This window comes from Trichechus manatus, unplaced genomic scaffold, assembly GCF_000243295.1.
Source record: "Trichechus manatus latirostris isolate Lorelei unplaced genomic scaffold, TriManLat1.0 scaffold00021, whole genome shotgun sequence".
NCBI classification, from domain to species: domain Eukaryota; kingdom Metazoa; phylum Chordata; class Mammalia; order Sirenia; family Trichechidae; genus Trichechus; species Trichechus manatus.
Genome location: NW_004443957.1, coordinates 2,707,422 through 2,720,095, shown reverse-complemented (window position 1 = coordinate 2,720,095; position 12,674 = coordinate 2,707,422). Strand labels below are relative to the sequence as shown.

Here is a 12,674-nt window from a genome sequence, read left to right as displayed (position 1 = left end):
ATGTTGCAAGAAACTGAGGTCCTCAGTCCAATATCTGTGAGAAACTGGGGCCTGCTGAGATCCATGTAAATCCTTCAGCCCCAGTGAACTTTAGAGAAGATCATAGCCATGGACGACATCCTGACAGCTAAGCCACTCCTGAATTCCTGACCACAGAAACTGTGAGAGGAGTTGCTAAATTCTGGGATAATCTATTAGGCAACAATAGATAACTAATACAGTGGCTTTCAAACTTACTGACTATGACCCACAGAAAGAAATGCATTTACTTGGAAACCCAGAACACATACGTGCACATGCACCTCTCCATGCACACATATAGGCTCATATGCAAGTATTCCTTCATGAAACAGTACTTATTCTTACCACATATGATGTACTCTGATATTTTCTTGGCTATTGTTTCCTATCTCGTTCCATTCCATTTGAAAGAAAATGATAACCGTGATCCAGTAAACTGGTTTCACAATCCATATGTGGGTTGTGGGGAGGAGTGCAGAGGAGAGAGGGGGAAAAGCATCATTTCTTCTGCTTCACCCATCACCGGTTGATGCTACAGCTGCCATGACCTTAACTGACTCACCTTCAAAGAAAGTCTAGTTTTGTTTTTTTAAACTCTTTCCCTCTGTACGCAGTAGATACCAAATAGTGCTTACTGTTTGACCCTGTGCTTCACTATGGTTGGAAATAGGATTGCTGATGACATTACAAATTATTTTTCTCTCTGTAATGTTTAATAAAATACTTTAGTCAGGCAAATTAGAAAAATACGATAAAACCTCTATATTCAGATTGCAGCTAAAAAGTAGAACATTAGAAATACAAGCCCCGTGTGTAACACTCCCCAACCCCAGCCCCCTCTCTCCCACTATAGAAGTGATCTTTATTCTAGAATTTTTGTTTCTTATCCCCATGCACGTGTTTTATAGCTTTCTTCCATATAGATTATACATAAAAACCAAAACCCATTGCTGTAGAGTCAATTCTGACCCACAGCAACCCTATAGGCCGGAGTAGAACTGCCCCATAGGGTTTCCAAGGACTGGATGGTGGATTTGAACTGTCAACTTTCTAGTTAGCAGCCAAGCTCTTAACCACTGTGCCACCAGGGCTCCTGTACATACATATGTATAAGAATAATCTTACCTATATACCCATCCTCATACAGGTTTAAATTTTACATAAATGGCATCATCCTGCATATATCCTTTTGTAAATTTTTTTTTTGTTTTTGCTCAACACTGTGTTTTTGAGATTTATCCATTAACTCTAGCTCATTCATTTTAACTGCTGTACATTATTTCACTGTATGAATGGACCTACAGCCATTTGTCCATTCCTCCTATGGAAGGCCATTTAGATTTTTTCTATTACAAACAATACTCAATGAACATTGTTATACATTTCTAGCGCACATTCTCTCCTGGGCATACAACTAGATTGGAATTTCTTAAGAGAACAGAATTAAATGCATAAACAACCTTGGCAAATAGCTATGATTCGTTTTATCTCTGTCCCGTCTTTATATGCTAGCCTACAGTCTGGACTGTTTCTGTTTAGTAAACAGAGCCATAAAGAGGAGGCAAGCAGTCAGGTTAAACACATGAAAAATCAAAAAATGAAACATGCTTCTTTTTGAACTGGAGATGTGAAACAAGCCAAGGGAAATAATGAACTTCAGTCATTTTTAATGGCTGCTGGAATGTTTTGACTTGAATTATCATTAGCTCTTCTCTATATAACCTGCCTCCCAGAACCTATGGGCAGAGCCAGTTTTTACCCATATTTTCAGGAACAAAAGGTGGGCCTGCCTGGGTTCATCTAACTCAGGGGTTGGCAATCTTTTTCTGCAAAGGGCCAGATAGTAAACATTTCAAGCTTTGTATGCCTATGAATAAGCATGGCTGTGTTCCAATAAAACTTAACAAAAACAGGTGCTGAGCCAGACTTGGCCTGCAGTCTGCAGTTTGCTGACCCCTGATCTAAGCTGAAGAAAATAAATTTAGACCAGCAGCATGTAATATTTTACCTCAAAAGTCAAACTTCGATCTGGTTATTTTTCTCCTTTTAGATCAGTAACTATGCTAAAAACTTGTTATACCCAGTCCTAGTGAGAATGTAGATAAATACTTCCATATACTGCTGGTAGGAGTGGAAATTGCTTCATTCATTTATTTCTTCAACAGCTATAAGTAGCTGTGAACCCCATGCTCTTCTGGGTATTGAGGATATAAAAATAAAATGCATATGCACCCAGTCCTCAAGGCACTCAGGTTACTGAAGGGGACAGATACTTAACAGTTATTAAATGTATAGAAAAAGTGGTGAAATGAAAATTTCCATATATCTTATTGATAACATTTATAGAGGCATGAATATATCTGGCCAACAACAGGAGCTGTGATCAAAACTAAATGACTCTATTGGCTAACTCCAGCCTGAGGTGTCAATATATTCTTAATGTCGTGTCAGGATACTGTGCAGTTTAGATGACAGAATACAGATTTGGAGTCCATTGAACAGACCTAGGCCTAAATCTTCGTTCTAGCATTTACCACCTGTGGGATCTTGACCAGACTTTTATCTTTTTAGGTTTCAGCATCCTCCTGTGTAAATGGAGAGAGTAACAGCACTTACCTTAAAAAGACTATGATGAGCATTACATGAAATAGTGTGTGTAAGGCCCCTAGCACATTGCAGCTTCTGCACAAATGGTAGCCGTTTATACCCATTCATTCAACAGCATTTGTTGAGTGCCTCCCATGTATCTGAACTCATTCCAGAGACTGCCTAAGAGCTATCATTATCCTTATGGTCTAAGAGCTATCACTCAAGTCTCCGATCAGTGGATAACTTTACAAGTTGCATAAATCAGGTCAGGTATAACAGGTAATACAGAGAATTCTATGGGGTCCTCGGTCACTAGTGGCCCTTCACCTCCACACCAAACCCAGCTGTATTCTCCATAACTCTCAGGAGCCAGTGCTTTACCCAGAACTTGTTGCTCAAATCATAGCCCCTCCGGGATGACCAAATGCCAGGCTGCCGGCACAGTGATGTCCATGCGAAGGGCTCCCCCTGGAGTTGTGCGGTGCACAGCCTGCGTGGCACTGTGCTGCAGCCTGTGTTTGGATCGCCTGTCTCAACAACTCTTAGAACCTTCCACGGAGCTCCCACGTCTCCACCTCATATCCTTTCCCAGGGCCATGTACTCAGTACTCACGGACATGGCAATGGGGTACCAACTCCAAGTCTCCCCTGACCTTACCCCCAGGCACGCAACGGAAGCCATCTCCCTGGTAACCAGGCTTGCACTGGCATGTGAAGGAGCCTGGAGTGTTGTAACAGAAAGCGTCAGGGTGACATCTGCTCGGCTGGCACTCATCCACATCTGCAAAACAGCAACCAGGCCCAGGGACAGTGAGGTTTCTTCTGGAATTCACAGTTTACAGAATGCTTTAAGTCACTTGCTCAACTCTCTGGGAACCTGTTTCTGATCTGGGAACGGTGATTTAGAATCACTAAACATCAGTTGGAGCCCTGGTGGTGCAGTGGTTAAGAGCTACGGCTGCTAACCAAAAGGTTGGCTGCTAAGCAGCTGCTCCTTTGAAATCCTATGGGGCAGTTCTACTCTGTCCTATAGGGTCGCTAAGAGTTGCAATTGACTCAATGGCAATGAGTGTGAAACATCAATTACCAAGACACTAAGGCCCAATTTCTAGCTATTCAGCTTACAAATGAGCTACACTTTAATGATTATTTTTTCATGAAAAATAAAATTTGCAAAAGGAAGAGAGGATTCTTTTGAATCATAAAATGGTCCCCCCGTCATAAATGAGAGCTTCAAAAATGTTTCATCCTGTGGTGCCTGTGCATGATGGAAAAACTTCAGATGACAGAAAATTCACAAGTTCAGCAACAAAGAGAAAGTACCTCAGAAATTATCATCTTGGAAAAGTTTATGCTTTTCATAAGTACTTCATTGTATTGCTATTGTTGTCATTATCTGCCGTGGAGTTGGCTCCCAACTCATGGTGACCCCGGGTACAACAGATTGAAACATTGCCTGGCCCTGTGCCATCCCCATGATTGGTTAGGGATCAGACTGTTGTGATTCACAGGGTCTTCACTGGCTGATTTTCAGAAGTAGATCGTCAGGCCTTTCCTCCTAGTTCATCTTAGTCTGGAAGCTCCACTGAAACCTGTTCAACATTATAGCCACACGCAAGCCTCCAATGACAGACAGATGGTGACTGTGCATGAGGTGTACTGATTGGGAATCGAACCTGGGTCTCTAGCAGGGAAGTCGAGAATTCTATTACTAAACTACTGCCCCCACTCGATTGTATAATGTTAAGTAATTCTGCAAATCAAAGAGGCCTGGGGTACTGTGTTCACAGGTTATCTTACCTAAAATTAAAATTTGCTTTTAGAGCTGCCCAATAGCCAACACTGAGCTGATCTCAGGTCTGAAAGCTTCTCTGCAGTCATTTATTCAATAACGGAATTTTGCTTTTTCGGAACACCAGGTTAGAACAGTCCAGTTGAATGACTATATATATAATAACCCGTTGCCATCGAGTTGATTCCAACTCACAGCGACCCTACAGAACTGAGTAGAACAGCCCCGTAGGGTTTCCAAGGAGCGGCTGGTAGATTTGAACTGCTGACCTTTTGGTTAGCAGCCGTAGCTCTTAACCACTGCACCACCATATATCTTATTAAATAAAAGGCTGGACTTCAAGCAATGTGCATGCAAGGACTGTTTGTCTTTTTATGAAAGACAAACAATATCCTCAGATCCTAGCAGAGAGCAGGTTGTCTAACTGCTGCCTGAAAAAGTCACATACAGCAAAGCAGTAGGGGAGGCCAAGTGCCTTCACCAATGAGAACAGCCTCCAAAAGAAAATGCATAGTTCAAACTAAGAGAGATATAGGACGCAGCCCATTCACCCAATAGAGTGAGGATTATGTGGGAGCGAGCGGGTAAGGAACATATGAGAGTTAGCACATGGGGGACTTTTCAGGTCTTTTTTTGGTACAGGGAGAATCAGCGTGAGTACCCACCTTGACAGGCCCGGCCATCCCCGGAGAAGCCTGGCAAACAGGAGCAGCTGTAGGAGGAGCCTCCAGTGTAGATGCACTGGGCCCGCTGGGGTATGTCACAGTCGTGGAGGCTACTTGTACAGTAGTTGATGGGGCGCTGGTCTACAACAGCTTTAGAACAAAAGGTCCACACACAATGTAGTATGAGAGAAAGTCCCATGAGCAGACCCAGCAAGCTCCTGCCATACCAATGGTTTAGTCCACCAGGCCCTCTAAAGAGGGACATTGCCCAGCCCCCAGACCCCCAGGCTTCACCCCTGCTCACCACTGGTCTGACCCAATGGCTTTCATCCCGTGTCCTCCCACCTGGATTCTGCCTCTTGCTATTCTTTGTAGACCAACACCGTGGTTGGCCTTTCAGCCTAGCTTCCAACCTCAGACCCCCGGGCTCTGTCTCAGGCCACTCTCCATACCTGGCCCCATAACAGGTCCCAAGAATCCAACTTCCCCTCACTCTGAATGTGGATTTGGAACATGTGCAGATGTACACATGTCCTATGGCAACTATTAGTACAGAGTTTAAAGTAATTGAGCCTTTATTATGGCGTCTCCTAGCCTTTTCCACTCTGTGCAGGCAGAATATTCACTATGAATGCCTAAGCCAAAGTCACCCACTTCCCACCAAGGAAGAAGAAAGATAACTTCTCCATGGCAGTGAGAGGGTGTGGTGGAAAGAGAGCGGGACTTTGCGGCAGCCCCGGGTCTACACCAGGTACACTGTGTCAATCACATGGCCTTGGGTAAACCATAAAACTTCCCAGAGCCTCATGTTCTTCCTCTGTCAAACAGGAATGACTTCCAGCATGCTAAGCAGTGAGGCACAACTTCTGACCACGCCCATTCAACCAATGAAAGCTGCACAGCTGGAATGGAGGCTTAGAAAGGAGAGAAAATTGGCTTCGGAATTAGAAATAAAAAGACTGTAAGTTGGGGTTTAACTTTTCTACTCCCTTCATTTCTGAAGAGAATTCTAGAAAAAGAATGTGCCCTGCCCCAGGGCAATCAGACCCAGCGCAATCACAGTGGTTGGAGAGATCCATGTGGAGGCAGGTCGAACAGTGGGATGGGAATAGCAGAATAAGGCAACATGGGAGAAGGACGGAGATGCAAGAGGAAGACGGGCAAACCAAGGGAAAGACGTCACCAATAAGGATGAAGAAAGGGCAGGGTACCAACTATAGTTGCTGTTGAGTTGACTGCAACTCATGGCAACCCGTTGTGTGTCACAGTAGAACTGTGTTCCATAGGGTTTTCAAGGGCTGACTTTTCAGAAGTAGATCACCGGGCCTTTCTTCCAAGGTGCCTCTGGGTGGACTTGAACCCCCAACCTTTTGGTTAGTAGCTGAGCGTGTTAACTTAGGGACTAAAAGGGTAGGGTGCAGACCTCTAACTAAGTCTAACAATATGACTGGCAAGGGAGGAGAACATGAGCACTGGGTGAGGCTTTCTTCATGTCAGCGTTTTGCTTAAGGCTGGCCCTATTCCAGCTCCAATGGTATGGCTGATGTGTAGTGTTGTGAGGGGTCAGTGGGAGCTACGCTTTCCCAACACTCCATAAGCCAAGCCAATTATCACAAGGCTGTGTCCACTCAGAGGGGCCACCTATGTCTTCACACAAAGGTGACTTCTAGGCAAGCTGAGGCCCATCTTTCTTTCATATAAACATATTTTGCATGTTTCAATTAACTGTAAAAGTTTGCTTCCAGTGAAAAAGAGAAAGCCACAAGTTTATAGAAAATATCAAATATGGAAGCCTCCTCTGGTAACGGAATAACAATCCAGGTGGACAGATAATTACCCCTGGCAAACCCACATGCCCAGCATGAGCTCCCAGCCCACGAGGGCTCAAGCGGGGTCCCTAGCAGTTAGCCGGGGACAAAGCCTGCCTCCTAAACTGCTGGGATTCTTTCCTCATTCTTCCTTTCTCTGACTCAGAGGGAAACCTTCCTAGTCCAGGCTTCCAACCTAGGATACTATCTTAACAAGGAATTCCAGGAGAGGTGAGACCGACCAGTGGCAGAGCCAGAGTTTTAGGCAGACTTGGTTTTACAGTTAGCCATCTCTGCACAGTATGTCTGAAAACAGCCTATTAAAGGGTGAAGAGCTGAGTGGGATGGAATGGCATGGGGTCAACAGGCAGCAGGAGGATCAGGAAACTGAACGATGCTAGAGCTGACAGGAGCTTAATGATCATCCAGTAGTTTCCACATTTGTTTCTGAGCAACGGAACCTATTTTTTTCAAAATCTTACTCAGAATTTGATATAGAGGAAAATGAAAGGCTGGAGGTAGGGGCTAAAGGACAAGAGCCTGCCCACTGGCTGCCCTGTGTTTTCCTTTGCAGCCCTTGGAGGCACATCCAAGGGTTCCATGGGACACAGCTGGAAAATCAATGACCCAGCCCAATCACCCCATTTTCCAGATGAAGAACTGAGGCCCTGAGAAGTTAAGTGTCTTCCCCTAATCAAATGTCTGGGAGTGGACTTTTTCACACCACCTGTCTTGCACAAGGCTCTGACCCTCCAGTGAGTATGGAAGTCAGGAATAGAGTCAGATCCAGAAACCCAGGCCAGCAACCCATTCTGAGGACAGCCCACCTCACACACCTGACCCAGGATGAGTCTCAGTGACTACACCTCACCACCCAAGGGGCACAGCACCCACCACCCAAGGTTGAACCAAAATGTAATGACAGTGGAGCACTGCCATGGGAAGTCTACGTTTGAATCTCCTCCCCTCAAAAGGCAGAGAAGGAAGTCAGGTTGAACACACACAAGTAGATGTTCTCTACTGAAATCTGAAATCTCAACTCTGTGAAAACGCAGCTGGCCTCCCTCAGCTTGCAGATGTTTGGGTCACACTCAAAATCTGAGAACTGCCTGTTCCCTCCCGCCCTCCAGAAACCACCTCAACCCGGGACCTCAGTGGCTTCACTTGAGCTTCAAGACAGAGCAAACAGAAAACATGGGTAAACAGTGAGGAAGGGACAAAGAGATGGCTCACGGATATCGTAAGAGAGGAATCTGTTTTAAATTAGGAAGAAACGCTGAGTTCAGATCTCCCATTCCACACACTGCCCTCCAGACCTGGAAATCTCCAAGAATCTTTGAACTTAAAATTCTTGGAGCCAACAGATCAACGTGCGGCAGTAGGATGAAAAAGAAAAACTTAAACTATCTGGCTCTTGTGGTTGGCCCACCACCACCACCGTCACCGCCATCACCATCATCATCAACCAAAAGCATAATTAACCTACTTAACAGCATCAACTTACTTCAATAAGGCTAAGAAGTCATGTTACTCCCTGTGGCTTGTAAAAATAAAGTCCATAAATAGAATGCCTCCAAATGCAGTTTTAGATGTAAACGAGGTAGAATTCAATGGAAGACAGGTTAATGATGCAAGTGTCTATCACAATAAATGCTGGGTGCGTTCCAGAGAGAACACATGGAGATGGGTCAAATACAATGTTTTGCTTTAAGTTATTACCATTAATAAAATTCCACCTACCGAGTATTAATTGTATAAAGACTGTGCTAGAAAGAATTCTAGCTGCAACATTGAAGGTTTAAAAAAGAAAATCAAACATATAAAACAATGTGAACAAGAAAAAGGAAGAAGGCTTGCTGTAGTCCTCTCAGTATGAATCCCAAGGCCACTGATTATAAGCAGAAACAAGCCTTATTGTTTTAATAGCTATTAAAGGTAAAATGAAAATAATTAAAAAGAGTTTTGTAAGAAGCAAATGAATGCAAATGCTTGCAAGCCTCTTAAAATGAAAGGTGAGGTGACGGTATTCTTAATGTAGGTAGCAACGCTAACTTGTTCCTTTACCTCTGATTCTCCATGTACTGGAGGACAGAAATTAAGTCTGATTCCTGCGTGTAAACAGCCCTCCCAAACTGCGGAACTGGCACCTTCATCTCAGTCTGGCGAATCACCTGGGACAGTACTATTTAAACAGGAAGTAATATACACCATATGAATCAATCTTTTGAAAAGTTATCTAGACAACTTACCCACACACGTTCCCTCGTCGGAAAACCGATAGCCCTCCATACACTCACAGCGGAAGGTTCCGGGGTGATTATTGCAGATGGCATGGCTCCCACACACCGAGGGCTGCTCAGAACATTCATCGATATCTGCAGCAAGTTAAAAAAAAATGCACACTTTTTTAAACCTCTTCAAACTTCACTGAATATAATAAAATGGAAAGCAGATTATCTCTGAGAACAGATCAGTTTTAAAAAGAAAATTTCCTATATTCCAAAAGTAGTGTTAAATAAGATTTTTTTTTTTTTCTGTGCATAACTTTGTTGAAAGCTCCCAAGGCCCTTTTCCTAAGTAAGCGTGTGCTCTGCTACCCCCCTCTATGTCTCCCAAGTTAGGTGCTGAGCCTGGGACCCACAACAACAGTCACGAACATCAGATCAGCAAATACATGTTAGAAGGATGGAGAGACAAGTGTCTGGACTTTGAATAAGGTTCCTAAACTAGAGAGCATATTTAAATATGGCTATTATTATTTGGGGAAACCCCGGTAGCATAGTGGTTAAGAGCTACAACTGCTAACCAAAAGGTGGGCAGTTCAAATCCACCAGGGGCTCCTTGGAAACCCTACAGAGCAGTTCCACTCTGTTCTATAGGGTCTCTATGAGTTGGAATCGACTCGACGGCAACGGGTTTTGGTTTTTGGTATTATTATTTGGAGCCCTGGTGGCACAGTGGTTAAGAACTTGGCTGCTAACCAAAAGGTCAGCAGTTTGAATCTACAGCCACTCCTTGGAAACTCTATGGGGCAGTTCTACTCTGTCCTACAGGGTTGCTATAAGTCAGAATCAACTCGATGACAACAGGTTTGGGGCCCTGGTGTTGCAGTGGTTAAGAGCTCGGCTGCTAACCAAAAGATCGGCAGTTTGAATCCACCAGCTGTTCCTTGAAAACCCTATGGGGCAGTCCTACTCAGTCCTATAGGGTCACTATGAGTCAGAATTGACTCGATGGCAACAGGTTTATTTTTATTTAGGAGCCCTAGTTGTACAGTGGTTAAGCGCTTGGCTGCCAACTAAAAGGTCAGCAGTTCAAACCCACCAGCTGCTCCACGGGAGAAAGACATGGCAGTCTGTTTCCATAAAGATTACAGCCTTGGAAACCCTGTTGGGCAGTTCTACTCTGTCCTATATGGTCACCATGAGTCGGAATCACCATGGCAACTAACAACAACATTGTTAGAAAAGGAATCCCTTGGTGGCACAAATGGTTAAGTGCTCAGCTACTAATGGAAATGTTGGCAGTTCAAATCCACCTAGAGGTGTCTCAAAAGAAAGGTCTGGCAATCTACTTCTGAAAGGCCACAGCCTTGAAAACCCTATGGAGCAGTTCTCTGCATACATGGGGTCACCATGAGTCAGAATCAACTCAACAGCAACTGGTTGGGTTTGCTTTTGCTTTATTGTTAGAAAATATTACCTTTCTCCAATTACAGTTACAAAGAAAAGTTGAACAATTTAAAACAAAATCGTGTCATTTTTACTGCTGCCTAGAGCTCACTGGACTAAAAGGAAAGCCATTAACTCAAACTACTGTAAACGATCTAGTAGGGTGATATCCTTTCATATGACAATACTATAGCCATCAACCATAGGATAATGTAGAACAAAAAACATAGATTTGGAGTTGTACATACCTAGGTTCTAATCCTGCGTCCTTCAGTTACTAGCTGTGTGATCTTTTTTCTCCCCCTTCCTCTAGTGGTTATTATCTTTACATAATCATTTTATATAAAGCAAATGGCCAGCACTGCCTATCCCAGCTTGCCTCTCTGTCATTGTGGCCAGTTTCACTAGTGACGTGTACTTCCACCATCTTATGGGAATCTCTGTAGCTATGTGGGAGTTCCTGGGTGGTGCAAATGATTAACACGCTTAGCTGCTAATCAAAAGGTTGGAGGTTTGAGCCCACCCAGAGGTGCCTCAGAAGAAAGGCCTGGTGATCTACTTCCAAAAATATCGGCCCTTGAAAATTCTATGGAGCACAGTTCTACTCTGACATACATGGGGTTGCCAAGAGTTGGGTCAACTCAACTGTAACTGGTTTGGTAGCTATGTGACCTTGGGCAAGTTACCTCACTATTCAACCTCTGTTTACCCTTGGTAAATAAGCATAATAATACTTATCTTGAGTATTATAGATCACAGACAAGGGATGTAGGCCAGGAGAATACCTAGCATGCTCAAGAAACATAGTTACTATTATAATTATTGAGATTCATCCTATACCACCAGCCATGGTGATGGATGTGGCTGATTCTGGGAACACGTCTCTCCGATGGCCACTAGGTTTTGGGGGCCAGTCTGTGGTTACTGATTACAGCAAGGCTGGTTAGCCAAGCCAAGAAACTGAGCTAACCTGTCATTACCTGGTGATTACCGGTCCACTGATGGGTTAAAACGAACACATCAGACAAAGTCCCTCCCATACCAACCCCATACTCAGAGTGTACAGTTACTTCTGGGATTTCTAGAACCCTGAGATAAATGTGAGGAAGATTTCACAATGGCTGGGACCACACAACTCCCCTCCCTGCTGTACCACCCATGCCTTTTTGTGAATTTTTCACACTTGGGAGATAAAGGCCATGTGCCCCCTCAGATCATCAGTCTAGCTAGTCCCTTTACTGGAGAAACAAATGCTTATTGGAATAACATTGCACAGGACAAACATTCTTGCCACATCAGTCCCATAATTTGCCCTTTACCAAGGCAAAAACCCAAACCAAATGATATTCAGCTTTTTGAAAGTATTTGAAATGTGTTTTCTGTGAAATGTTTAAGACACAAGATCTAGACAAGCGGTACAGCTGGAAGGTCCCGGAACAGGGCCCCTCCTAAAGTGGCCTCTCCCACAAGTTGAAGCTGGAGGGGGACGCTCATCAAGCGTGGACTGCAGTGCTCCAATCTACCAGCTGCTGCTCCAGCGACATGGGAGAAAGAGCCCATTCTGGCTTGCGCTCTCTCACACCACAGATCTCAGAGGACATTCCCTGCACAGATGCTCTGGACACAGTGTACAGACTGCAGGGTTCCATGACTCAGACGTGACTGCCAAAGTACAAGAGCAGAGAGCAGCAGTTTTCAATCAAGGGGACAAAGCCAAATCACCAGGGGAACTTTTTCAAGCTCTAGTCCCTCTAATATGGAGAGGGAAGCTGTGTGTTTTGAAAAAGTTTTTTTTAGTGATTAGGAGCACACTCTTCCTTCAAGCCCTATCTGGAAAGCCAGTGGCAGATAGGGTCTCGGGGACCATGAGATGGGGGCAGGGTGGTCCCTAGCCCAACCTGTACCTCTATGCAGGTCGACAAATGTACATCAGGCTGAAAGATACCTTTTCTTTAGAGACAAGACCCTACCAATGTCTCTGCTAATATCTCATGGTCCTTGCACTATGGAAATTCTTCCTAATGTCTAAGTCAAATCCTTTCTTCTGTAAATAAAAGGAGCTCTGGTGGCACAGCGGTTAACCACTCGGCTGCTAACTGAAAGATCAGCAGTTCAAACCCACCAACCG

At 44.2% G+C, this 12,674-nt stretch overlaps 1 protein-coding gene across 1 annotated transcript in view; it reads right to left on the bottom strand.

The window, feature by feature from the left end:
- NID1 (nidogen 1) overlaps positions 1-12,674 on the bottom strand; it is a 96,441-nt gene that overhangs the window by 34,957 nt on the left and 48,810 nt on the right. Inside the window, exons 10-12 of the mRNA XM_004372797.2 lie at positions 9,125-9,250; positions 5,068-5,217; positions 3,269-3,391 (exon numbers count right to left, since the gene is read on the bottom strand). Of these exons, the coding sequence (XP_004372854.1) occupies positions 3,269-3,391; positions 5,068-5,217; positions 9,125-9,250 (399 nt within the window). The remainder of the gene's footprint in view (positions 1-3,268; positions 3,392-5,067; positions 5,218-9,124; positions 9,251-12,674) is intronic.